Source organism: Papio anubis, chromosome 2 (assembly GCF_008728515.1).
Source record: "Papio anubis isolate 15944 chromosome 2, Panubis1.0, whole genome shotgun sequence".
In the NCBI taxonomy this organism is placed as follows: domain Eukaryota; kingdom Metazoa; phylum Chordata; class Mammalia; order Primates; family Cercopithecidae; genus Papio; species Papio anubis.
The window spans coordinates 52,376,249-52,402,645 of record NC_044977.1 but is presented as its reverse complement, the minus strand read 5'-3'; the positions used below and the strand labels follow the sequence as shown (position 1 = coordinate 52,402,645).

The window sequence follows — 26,397 nt, the reverse complement described above, 5'->3', positions numbered from 1 at the left end:
ACAGTGTTCCTTTTTGTGTGGTTTAAGAAATCCTTTCTCTCTTGGTTTTGTTACTGTTTTAACCAACATAAATCCTTGGTCTTAGTCATTCTAAAGTTAAAGAAAAACTGAGGAACAACTTAGGAATACATTTCAAGTACGCGTGATAAAAGGCAAATGTGCAGAGGATGATCACTGTATGTTTAAAAAATGGGATAAAAGAGATAGTTGCAAACTTTAACATAGGTTAGATCATCATTTCTCAAACTATACTCCATCACATATTAAACTCCTCAAATATTGCACACTGTGCTTTTTTCTCTGTTTTGTGTATTCTTGTGAACATTAGCCTGTTAGTTTAAGAAGTCTCACAGTAAACCTATTTAACCTTGCTTAACCTAGCATTGCCTAAATTTACTTGATCACCAGATTTTTTTTGTTTGTTTTTAGTTATTTTTAAAGGAACATTATTAACATATGTATAACACAGTTGGGGAAATGCCAGATAAGACATAGACTTTCCTGGCTGCTAAAGAGCAATTAAGCATTGGAATGAGTAACCAAGAGGAGCTGTGGACTCTCCTTTTCCAGAGGCCTTTAAAACAGGACATCTGTTTTAGGCGTAGTCCTGTTTAAACAATAGGGCTTTGCTGGCGGTTCTTCCTCTTCCTGTGCCCTAGTGGTAGTGTTGGAGGCTTTTAGCCCACCTTTTATATGACTGTAGTACTCTGGTAACTAGTATGTACACAAGTTACTGTTATACTATTAATATTAATTCTATTTATTGAGAACGTATTAAGTATCCAGCCCTATGGTAAGTGCTCTACATACATTATCTAATTTAATCCTCACAACAACTCTAGGAGGGAGATAATATTAATATCCTACAGATGGAGATTAGATATGAAAAGATCACTGAACTGCCAGCAATAGGTTTGGATTGGAACCTCGGGCATCTAACATGGGGCTGTGCCCATCCTTCTTCACCGTTAGTATTCAGAACAGCAAACGGCGCAAAGCAAACGAACACATAAAATTTGTATATCTGAACTTACTATGTAAAAATGAACCAAGATAATGCTTATTTTATTAGACTATTCCCTAAACCTTTTGATTAATTCAGAGTCCATGACTTTTGTTAGAAACAAATTCTGTTACAGATTTAGTTCTTCTGCATTTTATTCTGTGATAATTTACCATCCAGGAAATGGTTCCTTACGTGAGACTTTTTCCCTCATAAATTTGATTCCATTCATATGCATTCACTAAAGACCCCCCAAAGATAAATCTGGATCTCTGGAAAGTGGCAAAGGCTAAAAGTCCCATTTTCAGCATATTTACATGTAACAACTTGATAACGTGGCGCTGAGAATGCCAGGCTTAGAGGAGCCAAGCTGGGCTCCTGTCCAGTCAGCCTCTAGCTCACCAGGAAACCCTGAGCAGGTCACTTTGCCTCATTTTCTTTATCTATCAAATGAGAACTCAGATGATCTCAAAACAGCCTTTTCTGCTCTAGTGTTTCAGGATGATTCTTGTCTCTGGATGTCAGCTGTCATGATGGGAGAGGAATTAGTAAATTCCCAGGTCAGTTTACACTGCAGAGTGATCTTGGTCTGCATGAATCAGTAAGGATGGACTGGATAAACAAGTTGGAACCACAGTTATGAGTACCATGACATTAACCTGAAACAAATGAGAAGGGATTGAAAAATCAGCAGTTAAGTGTCTTTTAAGGCCATTTCCAACAAAACTACAAAGGACCTATGAAAGGCTTTTCAGGTACATACTCTTGTTGCCTAGCTGAACATGTTTCTCTAATAAAGCTTTCATTTGAGAGTTACTCTTCGTAGTACATCCACTGTCTCCCTGCCTGCCTGGCACGTCATAGGTATTCAGTGAAGGTTTGTCGGAACTGTTAAATAATTGTTTAATATAGAACTGGAAGATCAGGAAGAGATAATGTTTTTCTAACCAGTATTCAGTGTAAAGTCACAAGTGTGGGCTATGGAGCTTCAGACCATCTGGATTCAATGTCAGTTCTACTGCTTAGTAACTGTGTACTTTCAGACAAGTTACTTACTTCCAGGTCCATGCCTCAGTTTTCCCATCTTTAAGGTAAATTATAAGTGCACCTACTTCCTCGGGCTGGTTGTGAGGATTAAATGACACAATCCAGGCACAGTATTTGGTGTAGTACTTTGCACAGATTTAGTGTCCTGTTAGTATTAGCTATTGTAAATATGAAGAAGATACAACATTTTACCAGCTATTCTAATCATAGTTTTTCTTTTCTCTTCATAAGGGACAACATAAAACCCCAAAGGTAAAGCATATATTTCTGGTGTTCAATTTTATAATTTAGCATCTTTTGCAACCCACTTCCATGCTCCCAAATAATAATGCCTATCAGATTAAAGAAGTGACTTTATTTTTGCTTGAAATTGGTTGTATTTTTGTTGAACTACTTCATCCTTTGAGTATTGTGAAAAGTCTGCGCATTGACTATAACAGCATTTAAAGCCAAGTCTGAAGGTCTAAGATAACGGCACACATCCATGTCCTTGCTCACAAGTTCTGCCTAAAGACTTTTGCCTGCTTGAAACACTAAAGGTTGTGAAATTAATGGATATACCCCTGATGCAACACAATTCAGTGTCACCAGCTGGGGAGTTAAGACCCGTTCTTGTTACTGAGAAGGGTTGTTGTTCATGCAAATATTTTGTTCATTTGTTCTTTCATGGGTAATTGCACGGAGTAACAAAAAACACCTCCTCAACTTACAGCTTGGCAGAAACAGTAGCTTATGTTTTCTAGAGACAAAATTAGAAGCAGGCTTTCTGGACCCATCTCTAAGTCAAAATAAAATAAAATGTCTAGGGAACCACTGTGCCTCCCAGTAACTATGGTCTATGGAATAATGTTGTTTAGGTCAAGGTGTCCCAGAGTAAAAGGGAAGGGAGAAGGGCAGGGGGGAAGGGGAGAAGTGTGTTTGGGCAATGTTTTCATAGAGATGAAGAGGCAAGCTGTTTTTCTTTCTTAGTTTGTCCTTTCAACTTAGAAAAATAAGAAAACCATCTAGGACCCCAACCTTCCTCTTGTAATCAGCAAAAGAGAAAAAACTGAATGTACGTCGTTGAGGGGGAACAGTTATGGCTTAAGTTGTATTTTATTGATACTGTTGAAGATTAACATTTTTTTGGAGGGAACTTAAGTCTTAACAAAACTAAACTGTTGAGAAAGTATTGTTATTTTTCCATCTTTAGTAGCAAAATGAAAATTTACTCTTCTGCATAAAATATGATCATCAATTGGCAAGAATTTGGTAAAAAAAAACAAAACAAAACAAAACAAAAAACCTGTGCATAGAATATGCACATGGGAAAATAGAATAATTCGATGTTGTCCTTTTGCTCCAGACTGGAAATCTAATGGTGGAGATAGTTATCCAAATAATTATATCCGAGTTAAAGGCAGAGGTACAAAGTGCTGTGGGAACACAGAGAATGGAGTGTTTTTAAGTTGGAGGGTTCGTAGATGGTTTCACGGAGAAAGTAACATTTGGACTGGGTTTTGAAAGACAAGCAGGCTTGTGGCATGAAGAGGTGAGGAGTAGGAAGAAGACACAACAGCCTCGGTGACCTGCATGACTAAAAGAGGCAGGGCATGTTGAATCTGGGCAGGTAGTATGATATGCCCAGCTGCCAGAGATGCCAAGAATGGGAGTGAGGTCTGGGATAACCAGAGGAAATAAAACTGAAAAAGTAAGTTAGGGCTGAGGCATAGAGGGCCTTGAATGCCGAGCTAAAAGGCCAGTGTTTCTCCTGCTTTTCCACCAGTATGCCCTTACTAGTAGAGGAGAGCAAAAACATACCATTCTTGGGTGGAGGAAGGGAGGAATGAATAGGTGGAGTATGGGGTATGTTTGGGGCAGTGAAAGTCTTCTGTGTAATCCTCTAATGATTGCATGATATTATGTCTTTGTCAAAACCCATAGTACTTGGCCGGGCATGGTGGCTCACACCTGTAATCCCAGCACTTTGGGAGGCAGAGGCGGGTAGATCGCTTGAGGTCAGGAGTTTAAGATCAGCGTGGCCAACATAGTGAAACCCCTTCTCTACTAAAAATACAGAAATTAGCTGGGCATGGTGGCACACGCCTGTAATCCCACCTACTCAGGGGCCTGAGGCAGGAGAACCATGTGAACCTGGGAGGTAGAGGTTGCAGTGAGCCAAAATCACGCCACTGCATTCCAGCCTGGGTGACAGAGCAAGACTCCACCAAAAAATAAATAAATAAATAAATAAAAAGTAGAACTATACAACACAAAGAGCAAACCCTAATGTAAACCATGGACTTTAGTAATAATGTGTCAATATTGGTTCATCAGTTGTAGCAGGTATACTACACTGTGCAAGGTGTTAGCAATAGGGGAAAACCATGTTTTGTAGAGAAGGGACAGGAGGTTGGGGAAGGGCTTTCATGAGACCTCTGTACTTTCTGCTCAATTTTTATGTAAACCTAAAACTGCTCTAACAAAAATAAAGGCTACTATGAAAAACAAAACAAAACAAAAAAACAGAAAACAGCATCCTTTTAGCCATGAGATGTACTACAAGTACAAAGTTTTCTAGGAATTTCATATAATATCTTTAAAAATTACATGAACTTTTCCTTCTTTCCTTAACACAGAGAAGGCTATTTTGACATTTAAAATTTTCCCAGAATTTCCACAGTATAATACATAACCCCTAGGGATATGATTTTTGTAATAAGAAGCATGGCTTTGGCTGAGCACAGTGGCTTATGCCTATATTCCCAGAAGTTTGGGAGGCTGAGCCAGGAGGACCACTTGAACGCAGGAGTTTGAGACCAGCCTGGGCAACACAGTGAGATGCTGTCTCTTTAAAAGGGAGGAAGGGAAGGAGGGAGGGAGGGAGGGAGGGAGAGAGAAAGAGAGAAAAGAAGGAAGCATGGCTGTGATTGAAAGGGAGTCACTGAAGTTTTATGTTAAAAATGAAAGCAAAATTAAACCAGTAAAATCATGAGCAACCAATTTCTCTCCCACCCCAGATATTTTTGCATCCTTATTTTCTTTTCCCAGTATTCATACAGAAGCACATCCACTACCTTTAACTCACTTTGTCAGCCTTTATTCTGTATACAGAAAACTTTGCAATAGCATAGTGAGAAATAGGTGACAAACCCACCTTTGTGGATATTACAATGTAGACAAAGGAAATATACTTTAATATGAAAATAAGTTATACTAAGAAAAGTAGGTACAGAAATGAAAATTAAGCCTGCCAAGGAGACAGCAAAGTAAATGGAATGACCTGCGTTAAACAGGTTTGGATGAATTTTGAAATAAAGGACACTGTTGGATGGGTGCCCTGTCCTTAGGAGCACAGACTTTTCTCTGGGTGTCATTGAGTCCTAGAATGACCTTTAGCTATCACCAGTACACATTTCCCTTTTTGGTGTGCAGTGTTGACACTGAAACACAGATAACTTAAGGTTGTTTGGGTACTTATTTATGTAGATAGACATGTGAACCCATACAGTACCTAATTAGTCCTCTTGAAACCACAGACACACATTCACAGGACTAGTCTTGTTTATGTTTTCAAGGTTTTTTTTTTTTTTTTTTTTTGAGACGGAATTTCACTCTTGTTGCCTAGGCTGGGGTGCAATGGCACGATCTTGGCTCACCGTAGCCTCTGCCTCCTGAGTTCAAGCAATTCTCCTGCCTCAGCCTCCTGAGTAGCTGGGATTACAGGCATGCACTACCACGCCAAGCTAGTTTTGTATTTTTAGCAGAGATGGGGTTTCTCCATGTTGATCAGGCTGGTCTCAAACTCCTGACCTCAGGTGATCCACCCTCTTTGGCCTCCCAAAGTGCTGGAATTACAGGCGGGAGCCCGGCCTCAAGGCATTTTTTCTTATGAAGATCACAGCTGAAATCTTCAATCTTCAGCTAATGCAAAAGTTTGCCTTTGGAGTGAATTTCTTGTCAATCTGCTTGTTAAGAAAAAGTGAGTGGTGTTAAAGTGAGGACATTAAAATAAAATTGCTCCAAAAAAATGATAAATAGATAAAAGAAAAGAAAAAGGAAAAGCAAGAGGCCCATGTACACATACACAGAGGAGAGTGGCCCCTATTCCATAAGCCTGTTTCATCAATGAGAGAATCAAGAGGATACTACATATACAGAAGAGGGTTTCAGGGTTAGTCTTGAATTTGAATCTTCTACTTCCTAGCTAGAGGACTTTGGGCAATTCACTTTACTTCTTTGGTCCTAGCTTGGTTATCTATAAAGTGGGAATCATATTTCAGATTATGCAGAAGAAAATGTAGGATGTACCAGGCACATGGGAAGTGCTTGATCAATACCAGTTTGCTTCCCTCTTTCCCTGCCCCTTCTGCTAAAACTTCACAGCTATCTCATTAAGTCATCAACGTATTTAGTATTTAATAAATAAATATTTAACAAGCACCTACTATGAGACAAGCCCTTTGTTAGCCAATGGGGATATGACTGCAAACAAGAAAGATACACCTGTGATTTGAGGAGTCCTGGAGTTTATGAGCAGCTCCTTTCTGTCTCCAGTGTGAGCAGTCCTGAATTTACACAGCTCTCTACTGGTGTTTTTGACCACAGGGTTAACATTTAAAATACTTAGCACTGCTTTTTGGTACCACTTTGAATAATGAACTGGTTTCAGGTAAACAGAGTCCAGGTACCTATTGCAGAAAGTTTTCCAGTCTACACACTCGGTGGCTCACAAGTTCACATGAAGTGAACAAAAGAGATTTGTTGCACTTACTGTGACAATAAATCATGTTTAGAAAAATGCATGTGGCATATATGATATTGGGCAGATGATTCATGAAACTTGCTATTCCATGGCCTTAGAATCTGTATAAGTATTTTTCCTTTGTTTGTTTTTTTTTTTTTTTTTTGAGACGGAGTCTTGCTCTGTCACCCAGGCTGGAGTACAGTGGCGCAATCTCGGCTCACTGCAAGCTCCGTCTCCCAGGTTCACGCCATTCTACTGCCTCAGCCTCTCCGAGTAGCTGGGACTACAAGCGCCGCCACCACGCCTGGCTAATTTTTTTTTTTTTTTTTTAGTAGAGACGGGGTTTCACCATGGTGTCGATCTCCTGACCTCGTGATCCACCCACCTCGGCCTCCCAAAGTGCTGGGATTACAAGCGTGAGCCACCACGCCCGGCCTTTCCTTTGTCTTTGATGTGTTTTCTTGTTTCTGTCTCTGTTTTGTTTTGTTTTTGTTTTGGGGGTGGTTTAAAATCCATGCTGGGCTAGAGTCTGATTTTGACACTCCCAGGTGTGATCAAATGTTTCCACAAATCTCTCTAACCTTTCTATTCTCAATGTGGGGAAAACTTTCTCCTCTTTAAGAAAAGGTGTATCCACAGAAAAGATAATTATTTGAGTAATATTTCATAGTACAGAAATAATAATTGAGTAATTTTCCCCTTAAAATTTTTTTATTTTTGTATTATTAAGAACAAAATTATTTTAGGATGCAAGTAAAGAAGAAGTTCATTTACCTATATTTAATTTGCCAACTTTTCTATTACACAAAAGCATATGAATACAAGTAGAATAGGAAAAATTTCATCCTAAAGAGAAAAATATTTTGGGCTTCTACTTTCAAGAGAGTAAAATTGTCCTGGAACCCTGTGCACACTGTAAAAACAATCATTAATAGATTGCATCAAACTAGAAACTTCTTCACAGCAAAGGAAATAATCAATAAAGTGAAAAGTCAGCCTACAGAATAGGGAAATCTGTACATCTGATATGGAGTTATGGATTGCAAATCGTACATCTGATATGGAGTTAATATTCCAAAATATATAAGAAACTCAACAAACTCAATAGCAAGAAAACAAATAACCCAGTTAAAAAAATGATAAAGGACCTGAATATCCATTTCTAGAAAGAAGACATACAAGTGGCCAACAGATATATGAAAAGGTACTCACCATCACTAATCATCAGGGAAATGCAAATCAAAAACAGTGAGATATCATCTCACACCCATTAGAATGGCTGTTATCAAAAACACAGACGGTAAGAAGTGTTGGCAAGGATGTGGATAAGAGGGAACCCTTGCACACTGTTCACAGGAACATAAATTGTTATAGTCGTTATGGAAAACAGAATGGACTGCCTCAAAAAATTAAAAATAGAACTAGCATATGATCCAGCAATCCTACTTCTGGGTATATATCCAAGTGAAATGGAATCAGGATGTTGAAGAGCTGTCTGCTCTCCCATGTTCACTGCAGCATTATTTGCAATAGCCAAGATATGAAATCAGCCTAAGTGTCAATGGATGAATGGATTTTTGAAAACACAGTATATATGTGCATATATAATATATATATACACACATACATATATACACATAAAGATATATATGTACACACACAGTAGAATATTATTCAACCTTAAAAAAAGAAGGAAATCCTGTCATTTGCAACAACAGAGATGAACCTAGAGGACATTATGCTAAGATAATTAAACTGGGTAGTGTTTGACACAGAAAGACAAATACCACATGATCTCACTTAACACGTGGAATCTAAAAAAGTCGAACTCATGAAAGCAGAGAGTAAAATGGTGTTTGCCAGGGGCTGGAGGGCGAGAGCAATGGGGAGATGTCAGCCAGAGTTTCAGTTATGCAGGATAAGTGCTGGAGACCTAAGTATAGGTCACCTTCAGCATGGTGACTGTAGTTGGTGATGCTGTATGGTATATTTGAAATTTGCTAAGACAGTAGATCTTAAGTGTTCTCACTGTACATATTCATACTCAAAAAGGTAACTGTGTGAAGTGATCTTGAGTATGATAATCATTTCATAGTAAATACATGTATTAAAACATCACATTGAATACCTTAAGTTTTTTTGTGTGTGTGTGGTTTTTTGTTTTTTGTTTTGGTTTGGTTTGGTTCAGTTTGGGGTTTTCTTGAGATGGAGTCTTGCTCTGTCTCCTAGGCTGGAGTACAGTGGTGTGATCTCGCCTCACTGCCACCTCTGCCTCCCAGGTTCAAGTGATTCTCCTGTCTCAGTCTCCCGAGTAGCTGGGATTACAGGCATGCTACCACACCCGGCCAATTTTTGTATTTTTAGTAGAGATGAGGTTTCGCCATGTTGGCCAGGCTGGTCTGGAACTCCTGACCTCAGGTGATCCTCCTGCCTTGACCTCCCAAAGTGCTGGGATTACACATGTGAGCCACCGTGCCTGGCCTGTATACCTTAAGTTTAAAAATTTTTGTCTATTATACTTCAGTAAAACTGAACAAAATTTTAAATAACAGCAGTCATTAACAGACTCAATTGATGACCTTCTGTAGAAGATAATGAGAGCAGGACTGTTGGCAAGGTGTTTATATGGATACACTGTATGTGTCTGCACTGTTTCAGGATTCTCTATTATGATACCTGGGTAAAGGGTGACTTCCTTTCTATCATAAAACAGCCTGGACAGCACTAAGAAGGTGGTTATGTTCTTTTCTCTTGTTGTGAGAACCTAGATGAGATTACTTTGCCAAAGACTCTTTCATTTCTCTTTCTGAAACTCTGTGAGATTGTTGTGTTCTCTGGGACTTAACTTCACAGCTAGTCTATTTTTCCTTTCAGAAATTACCATGGTTGACACAGAGATGCCATTCTGGCCCACCAACTTTGGGATCAGCTCCGTGGATCTCTCCGTAATGGACGACCACTCCCACTCCTTTGACATCAAGCCCTTCACTACTGTTGACTTCTCCAGCATTTCTGCTCCACATTATGAAGACATTCCATTCACAAGAACAGATCCGATGGTTGCGGATTATAAGTATGACCTGAAACTTCAAGAGTACCAAAGTATGATGTTTATTTTCACTTTTCAGACTACTAAGACTGGAATTGGACTTATCTCTCAGTAACCCTGTAGTAAATAGTGCTGCAGACACTAGAATTCTAATAGAGAAGGCATTCACCATTCATTTATTCACCCATTTATCCATGAACTACTAGGTATCTACGAAATGCAAGAAAGGAAGCTGGCCCCAGATCAATCTTGCCTTCTCCCACTCCTTCCTTCCTCTCTTCTTTCCTTTCTTGCTTACTTCTTTCTTAGGGACATTTTCTACCTTGATTACACTGCCAGTTGTATCTCAGGCTAAGAGTCCATCATCCAAACTTTGAATTCTTTTGGCCCCTTATAAGTTAATAAGTAACAATTCCAAGTCTCACCTTACATTATATAACTTATCTTCACTATATTACTGCCACTACAGTACTTTTTTTCTGTTATGTCCTTTCAGAAGTTTATACTGAAACCTACTTTTGAGCACAAATTTGTTTTAACATTGTAGCCTATTGATAAATTTTCATGCCATTAACTAAATCAACATCAAAACATCAGACTCAAGAAAAACTAGTACTGTACTTTTTGAGATAAAATGTATTTCTGTGATGCTATTTCCTTGATTTTTATCATGTGTGGGCTGACATGCTGGTTTTCCAAAGCCACCACTATGTAATTGGCAATCATTACTTGACAAGTCAGAACTTCCTGTATTTCTAGTGGTTTTTTAAGATAAATAATATGCTTAGTTATATTTATCTGTGTGGTTTTCAGTTAGAGCCTAATATGGAAATTTAGTAGCCCTGAGCCTAACTAGTAAAAGGTAGGGCTTACTTCCATAAGTTCCGCCACGCTCTGTCAAAGATTATTTCACAAACCACCTCTTTTGACTGAACACTAATGCTAACCTGGGCTCTTATTTTTCATGCATCTCTAGCTAGGCATACCATGACCTTTTCACAGCGGTATTCCTTCTGTAGTTCTCTTGCAAGAGTTGTTTCAAAGTACTTATAAAATGCAATATTTAAATAAAATGTATAATTTAATATTGTGATGAATACCAAAGACAGAACATTTCCTAGCAAAATAAGCTTCTTGGTGTCAAATCCTCTATGTTGTCTGTTAGAGCTGTAGTATTGCAGGGTACTGGGGGGGTCATAGAACCACAGACTTAATTCTCGTTCCCATTTTATATTTACAGGTGAGGCTTAGAGATGTTGTAACTTGCCTGTGTTTACAAAGCCTTCTTTTTCTTGCCTTAACTCCAGTGTTTTTACACTAAAACAATACAAATATAGCATGAAGGTATACTTTGGTGGCTTGCCTTGTTGCCTTTTTAGGACTGTTTTCATGGGGTAATTATCCTCTCACATGTCTCTATACACAGGTGCAATCAAAGTGGAGCCTGCTTCTCCACCTTATTATTCTGAGAAGACTCAGCTCTACAATAAGCCTCACGAAGAGCCTTCCAACTCCCTCATGGCGATCGAATGTCGTGTCTGCGGAGATAAAGCTTCTGGATTCCACTATGGAGTTCATGCTTGTGAAGGATGCAAGGTAATTTTTTAAAAATCTTCTTCAAAGAAGTTGTTGAAACTTTATTATTTCATTTCAGCAGAACCCTTTTTTTAGGTGATACAATAATATGAATTTTTTTTCTTCATGGAAGAGTGTTTTCCTCTGTCCCCCAGACTAGAGTACAGTGGCGCTACCACAGCACACTGCAGCCTTGAGCTCCTGGGCTCAAGTGATCCTCCCACAGCCTCCCAAAGGATGATATAGTATTTGAAAGCCTAAGAAAGTAGATAAAAGTGGGGCTGCTTTGCCCCACGTTCCTTTCTCCAAATTGATTCTTTGAGACACTGATCTAGTTTAATCCTTGCATCTTGCGGATTTTTACAAAAAGGTGACTTCTCCAAGGTGTCATGGCAAGACAGTGATGATCTGGCACCAGGATGCAGATTTCCTGCATTCTCTAGTTGTTTATTTTTTTCGCTATACCATGTAATATTGTATAGACACAAGATTTTACAGATTATTTATATATGCATATCTTTGAATCCCTAGAGCAATCCTGTAAGATTGGGCTTCTTTATGGCCACATTGCAGATACAGAAATTACAGGTTGGTAAAACTTGCCAAAGTCATCCCTTAGTAAGTGGCAGACCTCAGATTAGACTCTGACTCTTTAGGTGGTGTTGGCTCTCAAAGCAGTGCCTCATGTTTCCTTATTCCAGCATCACTGTGAGCCACATACATGGACAGGCAAGGAGGTATAACAGTGTGGGAAAGGAGATACTATTTATCATTATCTCTTTCCTTTGTGAAAAGGGTATTTTGGAAAATTCAGACATTTAGTAATTTATTGCTTAATTATTAAGAAAATATGTGAATCCACTCATTTTGATATGCAGTCTTTTAAGATAATTTTAATACACACAATGAAAAAATAGTACTAATTTATTATATACTCATTGCACAGAATAAACTTCATAAATATTTACTTTCTAAAATAAACACCTGCTTAGTTGAGCTTTTTATTCAACATAAAGATACAGAACAACAGTTAGGAAAGGTTTAGGACATTTTGGTTCCTAAATGGATGATGGACCAAAAAAGGAAACTGATTTTTATTGAATTCTTACTACATGCCAAATACTGTATAAGGTAACATGTTCATACATCAGTATTTAACCACATCCTACCCAGGTTTTCTCATCTATAAAATGATTGTGCCTGAGTGTGGTGGCTCATGCCTGTAATCCCAACACTTTGGGAGGCCAAGGCGGGAGGATCACTTGAGCTCAGGGGTTCAAGACCAGTCTGGGCAGCATAGTGAGACCCCATCCCTCCAAAATTTTAAAAAATTAGCCAGGCATGGTGGCACATGCCTGTAGTCCTAGCTTCTTGGGAGGCTTGGGTAAGAGGATCACTTGATCCCAGGAGTTCAAGGCTGCAGTGAGCTATGATCACACCTCTGCACTCCAGCCTGGGTCACAAAAGCAAGACCCTAACTCCAAATAAATAAATAAATAAAATGACACTGAATTAGATGATCTCTAAAATCCCTTCAATTCAAACAGTTTTTACTCTAAAGGCAACCTAATACAGTGAAAAGGGAAAAACCAGAAGTCAGCTCTGCCACTTTCCAAGTCACTAGCCAGTCACATACACATTGTATCCCTCAGGCCCTCCATGTGTAAAATGACTTCATTAGATTGGCTACACAAGGTCTTATTCATCTCTAAGGTCTGTAATTTCAAAATGACACTTTGAAACACTCCTGGCAAGAGATGCTTTCATTTAAAACACTAAAACCCATTCATTCTGTAATTTAAACCAAGCTAAAATATTTATGACCTTATATGAAATCATTGTATTAAGTCAATTATCTAAGATCTTGATGAGTAGTAAGAACATGTCATTTTATTGACTTAGATTTTTTATTGAGTGTTTTTGTAGTTTTATTGAGTTTTATTGTTAGATTTAATGAGTTAGAGTTTATTTTTACTGAGTTAGATACCATTTTTGAGTGAGTAAATTGTTGCTAAATTCTGAGCCATATTTATCTGAAGAAACCATTCTGTTTTGGTCATGTTGATAATTTACAACTATAAATAAATAAAAACGGCATGATTGGTTTAAGTTTCCACAATAAGTTATTGTTTTTTATGGGCTGGTAAAGCACTTAGAAAACTAAAACCTTTACGCAAGTAGTTCCACCATAATCCTATTAGTCACAAATTTGTGGAAAGCTAACATTACTGAAAACAACTGAAAATGGAAAGACAGGAACATTGTCAGTAGTTGGTTATAGTGATAAATCTAAGTTCTGAGAGCACTAAAACTTAGAAGCAAGCAGGGAAGAAGAGTAGCAAAAAAGAGAAGAGAGGGGAGGAAATCCAGGTGCCTTCAAGTTAGGATTAGAAAGTAGAAGAAGGCAGAGAGGGAGAAAAAACACTTAATAAAACCTGAAGACTCTAGGGGAGTCCTTAACCTATCATGGATTAAAAAACAAACATAGAAGAAAACTAAGCATATTGTACACTAACCTGCAGTAATTTGCAAATCATCCAAAATGTGAATTCCAGAATTCCTAGACTAAAATGTAAAGAAAGTTTTACTCACTTGGAAAGGGAAAATAGACATCTACACATTTTAAAGGTAAGAATAAGAAAAATATTATTCTTGGAAAATTCAAACATTTAGTAATATACTACTTAATATAAAGAAAATGTGTGAATCCACTTATATTTTGATATGCAGTCTTTTAAAATAATTTTAATATACCCAATGAATAAAATAGCATTTATTATATATTCATTGCACAGAATAAATTGTTCGTAAATATTTACCTTATAAAATAAACCCTGCCTCCGCTGGGGTTTTTATTTGGCGTAAAGACATAGAACTGCAGTTGGGAAAGAATTAGGACATCTTGGTTCCTAAATGGATGATGGATTGAAAAAGGAAACTTTTTTTGAATTCTTACTCTGATTTTTATTGAATTCTTACTATGTACTAGATACTGTGTGAAGTACATTTGCATATGTCATTATTTAGCTACATCCTACTCAGGTTTTCTCATCTATAAAATGATTCAGATGATATTGGTACGATGTGGTTACATAATGAAACAGTATCATTTGGCTTCTTCAGGTATACATCAGCAGTTCCCAAAGTGTGGTCTGGGGCTTGGACCCTTTCAAGGCATCCATGCAGTTGAAACTATATTCATAATAATGATTTTTATTACTTTTTTCACTCTCATTCTCTCAGGAGTGTATGTGGAGTGTTCTGCAAGCTACATGATGTAGGATGATGACATAGCTCTGGTAGCTAATGGAATGTTTGCTTATATGTTCTTGTATATAATAATTTCTCAGTTGTAATTTCTAGTGTGATAAATGTCAGTAAAGATAGTCCACATAAACAAAAACTCTTTGGGATCTTCCATAATTTTAAAAAGAGTAAAAGGGTCTTGCGACCATAAAGCCTTCAGTCTCGTTCTGAAGAAATGCAGTTTTTCATTCTGAAGAAATGCAGTTACTCATTCTTTGCTACTTTGAAACTAAACAAAATTATTGCTGCCACATTCTGAATACTGCTGCGTTAGACCAGTGGCTGTCACTCATCAAAGACATCTCCTTAGCTTATCACCAATACGCAATAAAAAGCCAGGAAAGTGAAATTAGCAAATGTGTTTAACTCATCTGCATGTATTTTCTGAGAGGTGTTTTGGCAGCTTCACATTTGCTATTACAGTAGAATGTGGGTTATATTCATAATTAAAATACAGTTGACCACAAAGCTGCAGGCTTATTTATGGATTGAAAAGAATAAACACAACATAAAACAACTGTTGGTAGATCTTCCTAAACAATTTTACAGTGTAAATGGAACAGGTTTATATTAGTGATTCTTGCCAAAATTCAGTCAGACAGATGGGAATGAGTAGATTGGGTTTGAATTAAGGTGAAATAGTTACAGATTCTTGGGTGTGTTCATATTGCAAACTTATGTAAAATAAAACCTTTAGCAACTGAAACATATATATACTTTAGAGCTTGGAAAGCTATCATTTATTTGTTGTTTACATGTTGGACATATATTTTTTTCTTTGATAAGTTCCATCCTATTTTTTATCTTTAGTGAAAGATCATTTTAGAACCATAGCCATACCAAAAGATACGGTAAATACAATCTACTGTACAATACAATGTAATCTACGTTTGTATTTCTGTATACAGAAGAATGCTGGATGCTTGTTAGCCACTTGTATGTCTGTTCATCCCTACTTCAGAAAGAGTTTTAATTCTTCTCACCTGCCAGTTGTAGCTTATTAATCCAGCTTCCAGGGGCCAGAACGCTTCATGGGAAAGCCAAGTGCAAGCCTAGCACAGGGCTGTTAATTTCATTGTAAAATCAACAATGCCATTCTGAGGTCTCATTGTCCCTGATGTTTTGTTAAAATTAAAGCAATTAAGGAGAGATCAAAGAAAATTTTTCAAATGATATGAAAAATAGGAATCACTTTCTAACAAACAAATGTGCAGACATTAGAGTAAATATATACACAAAATAATTTTCTGAAATGGTGACTGATGCATCTCCAGCACACCACATCACAGACTTCCTGATCATCAGAAGAGTAAGTTGTTGAAAATGCATTGTTCTGTGGACTGTGAAATAATAAAGAAGAGTGTTATTAGAGTGTTTCTTCATCAGTAATATGAAGAAAATTTGGAGAAGCCGGCCTTGTTCTGTAAATCAATAAATAATTTTACAGAAAAGCACTCGATAATATCCTTACATCTACTGCTCTAGATTCCTTGAGTCAGATGACAAGAAAACACTTGGTTATCATGAACTCAGTGTAAAAAAGTAAAATCAAGTTCCAAAATGTATACTAGGATCTGTGTATTCAGTTCAAGATTTTATTTACATACACAGTGTATAATGTTTAGAATGCTTATTCATTGAAAGACCTTGAATCATCACAAAAAATGTGATATACTTTTGAAAGGCATCAGCTGAGTCATGTCAGAAATTTCCATTATAAGAGTTAAACTTAATTCTCTTTTTTTTTTGAACATGTGTTAAAGATTTATTTAAAACGCGTTAAGGAAAAAGCAGGATGGTAAATCTAGTTCAAAGAAGAACTTGCGGGACCAAGAATATATAGTCACTGAAAGAAAGAATCCTGAAATAAGATGCAAAATGGTTAATGTTCTACAGGGCAATAAAACCATAACCTTGAGGTTATCTTCTTATCATTATTATTATTATACTTTAAGTTCTAGGGTACATATGCACAACGTGCAGGTTTATTACATATGTATACATGTGTCATGTTGATTTGCTGCAACCATCAACTCGTCGTTTACATTAGGTATTTCTCCTAATGCTATCCCTCCCCCAACACCCTGACAGGCCCCGGTGTGTGATGTTCCCCACCCTGTGTCCATGTGTTCTCATTGTACCACTCCCACCTATGAGTGAGAATGTGCAGTGTTTGATTTTCTGTCCTTGTGATAGTTTGCTTAGAATGATGGTTTCCAGCTTCATCCATGTCTCTGCAAAGGACATGAACTCATCCTTTTTTTATGGCTGCATAGTATTCCATGGTGTATATGTGCCACATTTTCTTAATCCAGTCTATCATTGATGGACATTTGGGTTGGTTCCAAGTCTTTGCTATTGTGAATAGTGCTGCAATAAACATACGTGTGCATGTGTCTTTATAGCAGCATGATTTATAATCCTTTGGATATATACCCAGTAATGGGATGGTTGGGTCAAATGGTATTTCTAGTTGTAGATCCTTGAGGAATTGCCACACTGTCTTCCACAATGGTTTATACTCCCACCAACAGTATAAAAGCATTCCTGTTTCACCACATCCTCTCCAGCGTCTGTTTCCTAACTTTTTAATGATCGCCATTCTAACTGGTGTGAGATGGTATCTCATTGTGGTTTTGATTTGCATTTCTCTGATGGCCAGTGATGATGAGCATTTTTTCGTATGTCTGTTGGCTGCATAAATGTCTTCTTTTGAGAAGTATCTGTTTATATCCTTTGCCCACTTTTTGATGGAGTTGTTTGTTTTTTTCTTGTAAATTTGTTTCAGTTCTTTGTAGATTCTGGATATTAGCCCTTTGTCAGATGGGTAGATTGCAAAAATTGTCTCCCATTCTGTAGATTGCCTGTTCACTCTGATGATAGTTTCTTTTGCTGTGCAGAAGCTCTTTAGTTTAATTAGATCCCATTTGTCTATTTTGGCTCTTGTTGCCATTGCTTTTGATGTTTTAGTCATAAAGTCTTTGACCATGCCTATGTCCTGAATGGTATTGCCTAGGTTTTCTTCTAGGGTTTTTATTGTGTTAGGTCTTACATTTAAGTCTTTAATCCATCTTGAGTTAATTTTTGTATATGGTGTAAGGAAGGGATCAACAATTCTCTTATCAAAAAATCTTCCTCTCCTAGCCATGCCAAATAACTGAGCACTCTGTGAGCCATCCAGCTGTCAGCTAGCTAAGTAGCATTTTCACTCACTAATATTAGTCTTAAAAAAGCAAGAATCAAAAGAGAAGTCAAGGAATATCATAAAATATCTGTGATCACAATGGTAAACATCAAAATTTTCACCAACATTATCTGTGATCACAATGGTAAACAACAAAAATTTCACCAACTGTTATCAATGAGAACAGTTCTATACATTAGCATTCTATTCATCTGTGAGAAAAAACAAAAACAAAACAAAACAAAACCTTTTTGATATCTGAAGGTCCTCAGAACCCTTTGAGAATTAAAGAGACTTCAACTGCCAGCAAATTCTACATTGGGCATATTCTTTAAGACATTGCTGATCTCACAGGAGGTGGAGAAAACTCTCCAAAACAACATCAATGAAACAAAATGAAACAAATAAACCCTCAGTTCGAAACTATGAGCTGCAGGCACACTTAGCAGGTCAGGGTTTTCCCCATGGTAGATGCCCAGAGAGGTACAGGAGTGATCGTTGCCCCAAAGGCGGATGCCTGTAGTAGTTTTCTGAGCAATCAGTGAGAAGGAGCTGAGTGTAAGGCTTCTGAATTAAGCCAGGATTCTCAAGAGTGTCTGAAATAGTTGTAAGTCAGCAGTACTGCTGGCTACTGAATTCCTAATTAAGACCTTGTAGGAGTCCCCCAGTTTAAGGTCAAGAAGTGTGTTCCAAATACTATCAGCAAGCATGTGAGAAGCTAATCATCTTGAATGACATTCATCAAAAACAAGAAAACTGATACAGACTCCCTGCTCTCCCCCTTCCCGGGGGAAGCAGAAATTGGGATTGCCTGATACAGAATATAAAGCAGCTATTATGGATTATTTAAAGGAAGAGGGCATAGGCTTGCAACAATAAACTATTAGGAATAACCAGGATGATTTGAAAACCAAGTGGAAAAAAAAAAGTAAACCTTCTAAAAGTTAAAAGTATAATTACTGAAATAAAAGTTCAATGGAAGGATTAGATAGCTTACTGGACATAGCAGAAGAAAAACCTGAAACTGAAAGAGATATGCAAAGAAATTGCCAAGAATGAAACCAGCAGTGTCTTAAAGAATATGTCTTGTCCAGGATCTTTTGGAATGTGAAGGCTCTTAGTTCTTGAAGGATTCATAGGATCTTTGAATATTAAAGAGGTATGTCTTCTTCACTGATCAGTGGAAGAGTAAAGTGTAGAACTGTTCTCACTAGTGAACTTTAGTGAGAAATGTTTGTTTTTACTTTTGCCAGTATAATTATATATTTTCATGTTATTTTGCTTCTGTTCTGATTTTTACTTTGGCAATCAATATTAGTGAGTAAGTAGTGAGAAGAAAATGGAAAATAAAAAAGAGGTGTGCGGAAATGTGAAGGCTAGAATAAGAAAGTCTACTACTTATCTCACTGGAGTCCAGTACTGATGAACAGGTGAAGCCGTAATGCAGAAACAACATGTCCAAGAAGATAAATGAAAAGAAATTCATGCCCAAACACGCTGCAGTAAAACTGCCGAATACTAAAGACAAATAGAGAGTATAAAAGCAATCAAAGAGAAAAGGTAGATCATCTTAGAAGTAAATTGACAAGAGACTTCTCAACAGCAAAATGGAAGCAGAAGGATAATAGAATTCAAAGTGTTAAGAGTGAATAACTGAGTACTCAGTAATCTCTCAAGAATGAGAGTGAGCCAGGCGTAGTGGCACACGTCTGTAATCTCAGGCCTTTGGGAGTCCAAGGTGAGTGGATCACTTGAGACCAGGAATTCAAGACCAGCCTGGCCAACTTGGTGAAACCCCATCTCTACTAAAAATACCAAAAAAAAAAAAAAATTAGCCAGGTTTGGTGGTGCATGCCTGTAATCTCAGCTATCGAGAAGGCTGAGGCCCAAGAATCGCTTGAACCCAGGAGGCGGAGGTTGCAGTGAGCCGAGATAGCACCACTGCACTCCAGCCTGAGCAGCAGAGTGAGACTCTGTCTCAAAACAAAAAACAAAAAAAAAAAAAAAGAATGAGAGTGAAATGAAATATCTACTGGTTAAGAAAACAAAAATACTGAAAAAGTACATTTCAAGGATAGTAAGCCAAACAGAGGAGAAGATATTTGAACATCTGTAACAGACAACAGATTAATATCTAGCATATTTTTTAAAAGTCTAAAATTCAATTTTAAGGAAAAGACAATTAGAAATTGGGAAGTGAAAAGCCAGGGACATACAAATCAAGATTTACATTTAATTTTATACATTTTAGATTGTCAAGAAGTCTGACAACACCAAATGTGGAAGAGACTAGAACTTTCATAAAATGCTTGTGGGGAGTGTAAATTGATAGACACTTTGGAAAACAATTTGGCATTATCTTGTAAAATGTAATATTCACACATTGTACAACCCAGAAATGCTACTTAAAAATATTTACAGGAATATTTAGAGAAACTCTTCTCACAATAGCAAAAAATTGACATTTCAGACATTCATCTGCATGCAAATAGGCTAATAAATTATAGTATAGTCATACAATGGAATACTATATAATTATGAAAATGAGTAAATCATAGTCTTTCACTAAAAAGAACGTAAATTTTAGAAACCTCATACTAAATTTTAATAGCGTCCCAAAAACTACATATAGTATAATACCATTTAGTAAAGCCTCAAAACAAGCAAAATTAAATAGTATATTATTTCATTTTACATAGTAGGTGATAAAACTGTATTTTCTTCCTTTTTTTATTTTCTTTTTTTTTTTTTTGAGACAGTGTCTCACTCTGTCACCCAGACTGGAGTGCAGTGGTGTGATCATAGCTTGGCTTACTGCAGTTTGACCTCCTGGGCTCAGGTGATCCTTCCATCTCAGCCACCAGAGTAGTGGCTGGGACTACAGGTGCATGCCACCACACCTGCCTAATTTTTGTGTGTTTTTTTTAATAGAGACAGGGTTTCACCTTGTTGCCCAAGCTAGTCTCGAACTCCTGGACTCAAGCGATCCATCCGCCTCAGTCTGTCAAAGTGTTGGAATTACAGGCGTGAGCACCACACCCAGCCTATATTTTCTTAAAGATCAAGGAAATGACAAACCCAAATTGAGAATAATGGTTACTTTGTCAAGCCTATTGCCTTTGTAACATCTCAGTCATAATTTGGAGTCACAAACCACCAGAGGTGGAAGTGCTTTCTCATTTTACAGTTGAAAAAGGTGAGGCCCAGAAAGGAAGTTATGTGACATCTATATTAATTCCACAAATTTTAATTTAGCACTATCATAGGCATTTGGATTCCATCCAGGGGTATAAGAGGCTATTCCTGCCCCTGAGGAGCTTATAATTTTAATTGAGCAGTGAGGGCGGGAACAAAATAAACACTTAAACAGTAATAAGTAAATTCTGTGGTGTGTTAGAAAGTCATAAGTGCTATTGGAAAGAAGAAAAACTGGAGCAGAGTCAAGAGGATCAAGAGTTCCAGAAGAGAGGTGGGGCAGGGACAGGCCACAGTATTAAATAAGTTGGCTTAGCCCCATTGAGAGGTGAGACGCAAAACTTGAAGGCGATGAAGGAAACAGGCAAGTGTGTATTTAGAGAAAGCTTTCTTCTTGAGGAAAGAAATAAGTCAAGAGTGATTTCAAGGATTTGGGCTTGAGAATCTGGGAGGATGGCGTTGCATCTGCCGAGATGGAGAAAGTCGCAAGTGAAGTGAGTTTGTAGGGGAGGGTCAGGACTTCAATTTGGACAGGCTGGCTTAGAGATGGCTATTCGTTATTTAAGTGAAGCTGTCAAGTAATCAGAACATCCAGAGTTCAGAATGGAAATTTGGAGAAAGTCAAAATGCATGTCAATGATCGCAGCAATACTAATGCAGTGCTTTTTGCACCAAACAAGGCCAGATATATTTGAAAGAATTAGCAATTAAATTTTATGGAGATGAACACAATAGAAATGAATAGGAATATGATGAACCCAAAAAATGGAGTCATAAAACATGTCCAATTCGATTTTTTTCAGCTCTTTCCAAAAGATGTAAATATAGCAGAATATTCAGTTGGCCTCAAATTGACGTATTTGCCATTTTGAGATAGCAGTCGATTTTGTGAGGATTTATCTGATTACTTCTCATGTTATTTGCCATAGTCTCTTTCTGTCTGTAAGCCACAGCAATGATGGGGCACACTTTCAGCAGCATGAATAAGTGAAACAAATTCTGCAGGAAATTATGCAACATAGAGAATTCCAAAAAAATTATCCACATGTGGATTTTTATTGGCCCTGATCAGATTTTAGAATGAAATGATTATAACTTTGCCAGGCTGCTTAGCACAATTACAAAGGCTGGGGCATGCTGTTGGAATGATTTGCAGAGAGTCTGAACTGATTACATGGTGTTTTATTTGCATTACATTAAATCCAGAGCACTTCTTAGAGCATGCTGAAAACCAAATGTAGAGCCAAGATCCAGTGAAAGCCGCAGCTGGATGTGATCAGTGTCTAAGAGCTAAAAAAGGGACGTGGAGATCCTCTGGTTCTTTATTTTACAGCAAAGAAAATTTAGTTCCAGAGAGGTTAAGTGACTTGTCTAAAGTCACCAGTGACAGAACCGTGTCAAGAACCTGCTTTTTCTGATTCCCAGGCCAGTAAACCTTTTGCTGTAGGTTGCTGCTTCCATGTGTCACAAAGACTTAAAATTTGCTTCTTTTTTTATACATAATATATATACATATACATATATATATATATATATCCCTTTGCAGGGTTTCTTCCGGAGAACAATCAGATTGAAGCTTATCTATGACAGATGTGATCTTAACTGTCGGATCCACAAAAAAAGTAGAAATAAATGTCAGTACTGTCGGTTTCAGAAATGCCTTGCAGTGGGGATGTCTCATAATGGTGAGTAAACAGTCATCACCGTATACTTTATTATTCTCATTATAGCTGCCAGACCAGTGGACACTAAGGCCATTGCCAAAAATGTGTACACGTTTTCCACCAAATGCCAGAATTTAGAATATTACATGTCGATAAAACATTTCTCATTTAGGTCAGTGTTTTTAACGTTTCATTATAGAACCCTTCTCTCTCTGGTTGGGCATTTGCCATGAGGAGAGAAGAGACTTGAAAAATCTGGGGGATGATGGGAAAAACTTTAGTGTTTTAGAACAAATATAATGATCATCGTGATTAAATTTTATATTGCTTCATGCATTAAATAGAGAATTATATTTACTTGTGTGTATCAGTAGTGTCTTTCTACTTTAAACGTAAGAAAATCCTGAAGATGTCTGGGTCTGGAACTTTAAGTGGCATGTGAGAATTTAGATTTATTTAATTAATTAATTAATTTATTTTTTTTTTGCTCTTTATTATGCAAAGACAAGTGTTCCTTTCCTTCACTTCAAGGAACATCCATGAGTTGTGGAAAGGGTAAAACAAATTATTTTTATAGTTCTGCAAAACTTTAATGCCATAGAAACGTAAGAGAATAAAACTTTCTACTTTTGAAACCTGTGTCTAAAGTCAAGCTTATGACTTTGGGTGTCAACTTAAGGGAAATGATGTAGAAGACCTGAGAAAAGACCTCTGTTTTCATGATCTGTGGAACTAACTCAGTAAAGTCCTGGAAGACAAACATGTTTGAAAAAATGATTCTTGATCACTATTTAGTTCTCATTGGTTGCCTGGCTGACAAAATAAATTTTAGGTATAACTTGGTAGTATTATATGTGTCAAGTATTAATCAGTTCTTTTCAATGCACTCAAGAAATAAAAAATGCCAACATGACCAAATTAAATTCGAAGTTTCATTTCATCAGCTATCCTATTTTTTCTTTCTTTTGTTTTCATCTCTCTCAAAACTGATCTAGTGAGAAGGCAGTTTTCATCTATATGCACTCTAAAGCATCTGAGAAAATTAAATTTTTGCTCTATCATGCAGATATTTGGTTTTCACAGTGGAAACCATCAAGATATTTGAGAGTCACTCATTGATTAATAACCTACCCTTTAAAAATAGTTCACAAAATTCTATCTGTATCATTACTATGGGTCAATTCCTCTAAAGGCAAGAATGTATTTTGAATAGAGCTATCAGCAGTACTGAACAGGATGGAAATTTGGTCCAACCTTCCTCAACAATTGACTACATCTGCTGTATACAACTGTAGTCATGGATTGCAAAATAATTTGCTGGTTCAGTTCCATCAGTTTCCTTTTTATTTCAGACCTCATAAAACATAAGGGCAAGTTTCCAAGTCAAGGGTTATATTTTAGGTGATGCAATCAAGTTGCAATAAACTTATTTCATCTTCATGAAGAAATCATTGACTTTGAGGTCATTATCACTGAGATAGCCTAGGAAAGCATGCCAGTTCCACTTTTAACACTATTTTTTGCCTATTAAAAAATTATCACTTCACACATTCATGTAAAATATAATTCCTGTTACTTATAGGCAGTGCATACATTTATGTAAAATATATTTCCTGTTGCTTACAGGCATTGCATACGTTTACTTAAAATCAATCTCCAATTGCTTATTGCTTATAGGCAAATATTATTTAAACCCCAACCTATGTAGTATGGATGGTATGATTTTCTCCTCCCCTAAAAGTCAAAGAAAGCTATCATAAACTTGATAGGTCATCTTTTGACTTCATATGACAATTTATTTTATCTCTAGAGGGGGTCAATCTTGATAGGGAGTGTTCAGTTCTAGCAAAAGCAAGAAAATATAGGAATTAAGTGTCACGACATCAGAGACTTAGGCAGTTCAACACTTAAAAAATTGCAAACATTACTAAAAAAACCTCAGAGGTTTTTATGGGAGTTTGTTTGCCACACAGAAAAGAAAACATCAGACTAACAACAAGGTTTTGATTAGTTTTGCCTGTTAGCTGCATGAAGAAAACATTTCTAACTACAAAGTTTTCTAGGAAGTTGAGTCACTATTTAAAATCCATTGCTTTGACCAATGTGAAGCCAACAGAGTTTTTGTTCATATAGAATGCCTTTTTATCGAAAGAGGCTCTGAGTGTTATACCAACGTCAGCACCCAGCTGTTTTCAGTATGTGCAAGAAAACATGGACGTCCCCCAAAGCAAATGTACTCCATTCTGTGTTAACCTTATTTCTGCTCTCTGGTCTCTGATTAGTCTGGTTGATGAATGTAGCTTCCCCTTTGGCCATGTACTCACAGCTTTGAAGGAGGTTTCTGAAGGAACCAGTAGGGAACCCTAAGGGCTCTTGCTAATGTTATTGGATAGGCACTGAAATCAGTGATCACTATGTCCTTTCACTTTGAAAATTCTGTGATTCTGTATAATCAAACAGCCTAACTCACTGGATTTTTCACTTTTCAACCAGCTATTCTGTGTCTTACATTGCTCCGGTCTTCACAAATATGTAGGCACCTGGCATGTCAATTGCCTGAATTTAAAAGTTTTCACCTATATGTTTTGGTACCATAAAATAAAAATATAATTTATGTATCTGAGTCAGGTCTATATATTGTGATCAATTGCTCAGCAATTTCGGGCAGTTGGTTTGATGATTAGTGATGTAGCCCGAGAGCAGAAATCCAGAGCCTCTGGGCTAGAGAAAGTATAAATGGCATCCTGGGTTATGTAGCGTTACAGCTCTTCAGAGGGAACTTTCATTTTCATTGTGACATATCGCCTACATGTTGTAGAAGAACATAGTTTCAGAATTCTTCCAGTTAGAAACATAACTTCTCAAATATTCACTTTCAGCATGGGGTAGGAAAAGTACCCAGCTGATGGACTGATTGATATGCTTCAGAAACGTATTTTTTTCCTGCAAGTAACGAAAATAAACACACGTTCTTAATTATTTTGGTCATTTAACAACCCATCATTTCTAGACCATGGGTTAATTCCACCGATTGCTCAGAAGCCTTCCTGAGTCATCTCAAGCACAATCAATTCACTACTGTGTCTAGACACTGCCCTTAGAGGAAAGCTCAAAATGAAAATGAAGCAGAAATACAGACCTGCTTCCTAGGCCACTCAGTGGTGCATGTAACTTACTAAGTGATCATTGCATCAACTACTGTTTGTTAGTGAAGCTGGTGTCTGCAGAATCTTGAAAAAAGACGCATGGATAATGTTGCTTCTTTAGTCAGATGGGCTCTTGCACGCATTTTTATAGTTTTTCAAAGTAGTCATTTTTGTTTTAAAATCTTGCTGGCAAGTCCTTTATAGTAATCACATTTTTAAAATATGTCTTCTTTATTTTTATTTTATTATTATTATTATTATTTTTGAGACAGAGTCTCGCTTTGTCACCCAGTCTGGAGTATAATGGTATGATCTCAACTCACTGCAACCTCTGCCTCCCAGGTTCAAGCAATTCTCCTGCCTCAGCCTCCCAAGTAGCTGGGACTACAGGTGCCCGCAACCACGCTTAGCAAATTTTTGTATTTTAGTAAAGATGGGGTTTCACCATGTTGGCCAGAATGGTCTCGAACTCCTGACCTCAGGTGATCCCACCTCAGCCTCC

The 26,397-nt window shown here is 37.2% G+C and overlaps 1 protein-coding gene across 5 annotated transcripts in view; it reads left to right on the top strand.

The window, feature by feature from the left end:
• The window catches only part of PPARG (peroxisome proliferator activated receptor gamma), a 146,103-nt gene that overhangs the window by 80,786 nt on the left and 38,920 nt on the right, over positions 1-26,397 (top strand). For 3 of the 5 annotated variants that reach the window (XM_031663127.1, XM_031663128.1, XM_021934188.2), the window contains 3 exons: positions 9,651-9,878; positions 11,252-11,421; positions 22,632-22,770. In XM_031663127.1, coding sequence (XP_031518987.1) covers positions 9,659-9,878; positions 11,252-11,421; positions 22,632-22,770 — 529 coding nt within the window. In that variant the 5' untranslated portion in view covers positions 9,651-9,658. Of the gene's footprint in view, positions 1-1,315; positions 1,759-9,650; positions 9,879-11,251; positions 11,422-22,631; positions 22,771-26,397 lie in introns of those variants that run through there. The other 2 variants (XM_031663126.1, XM_031663129.1) reach the window with 2 other exon arrangements.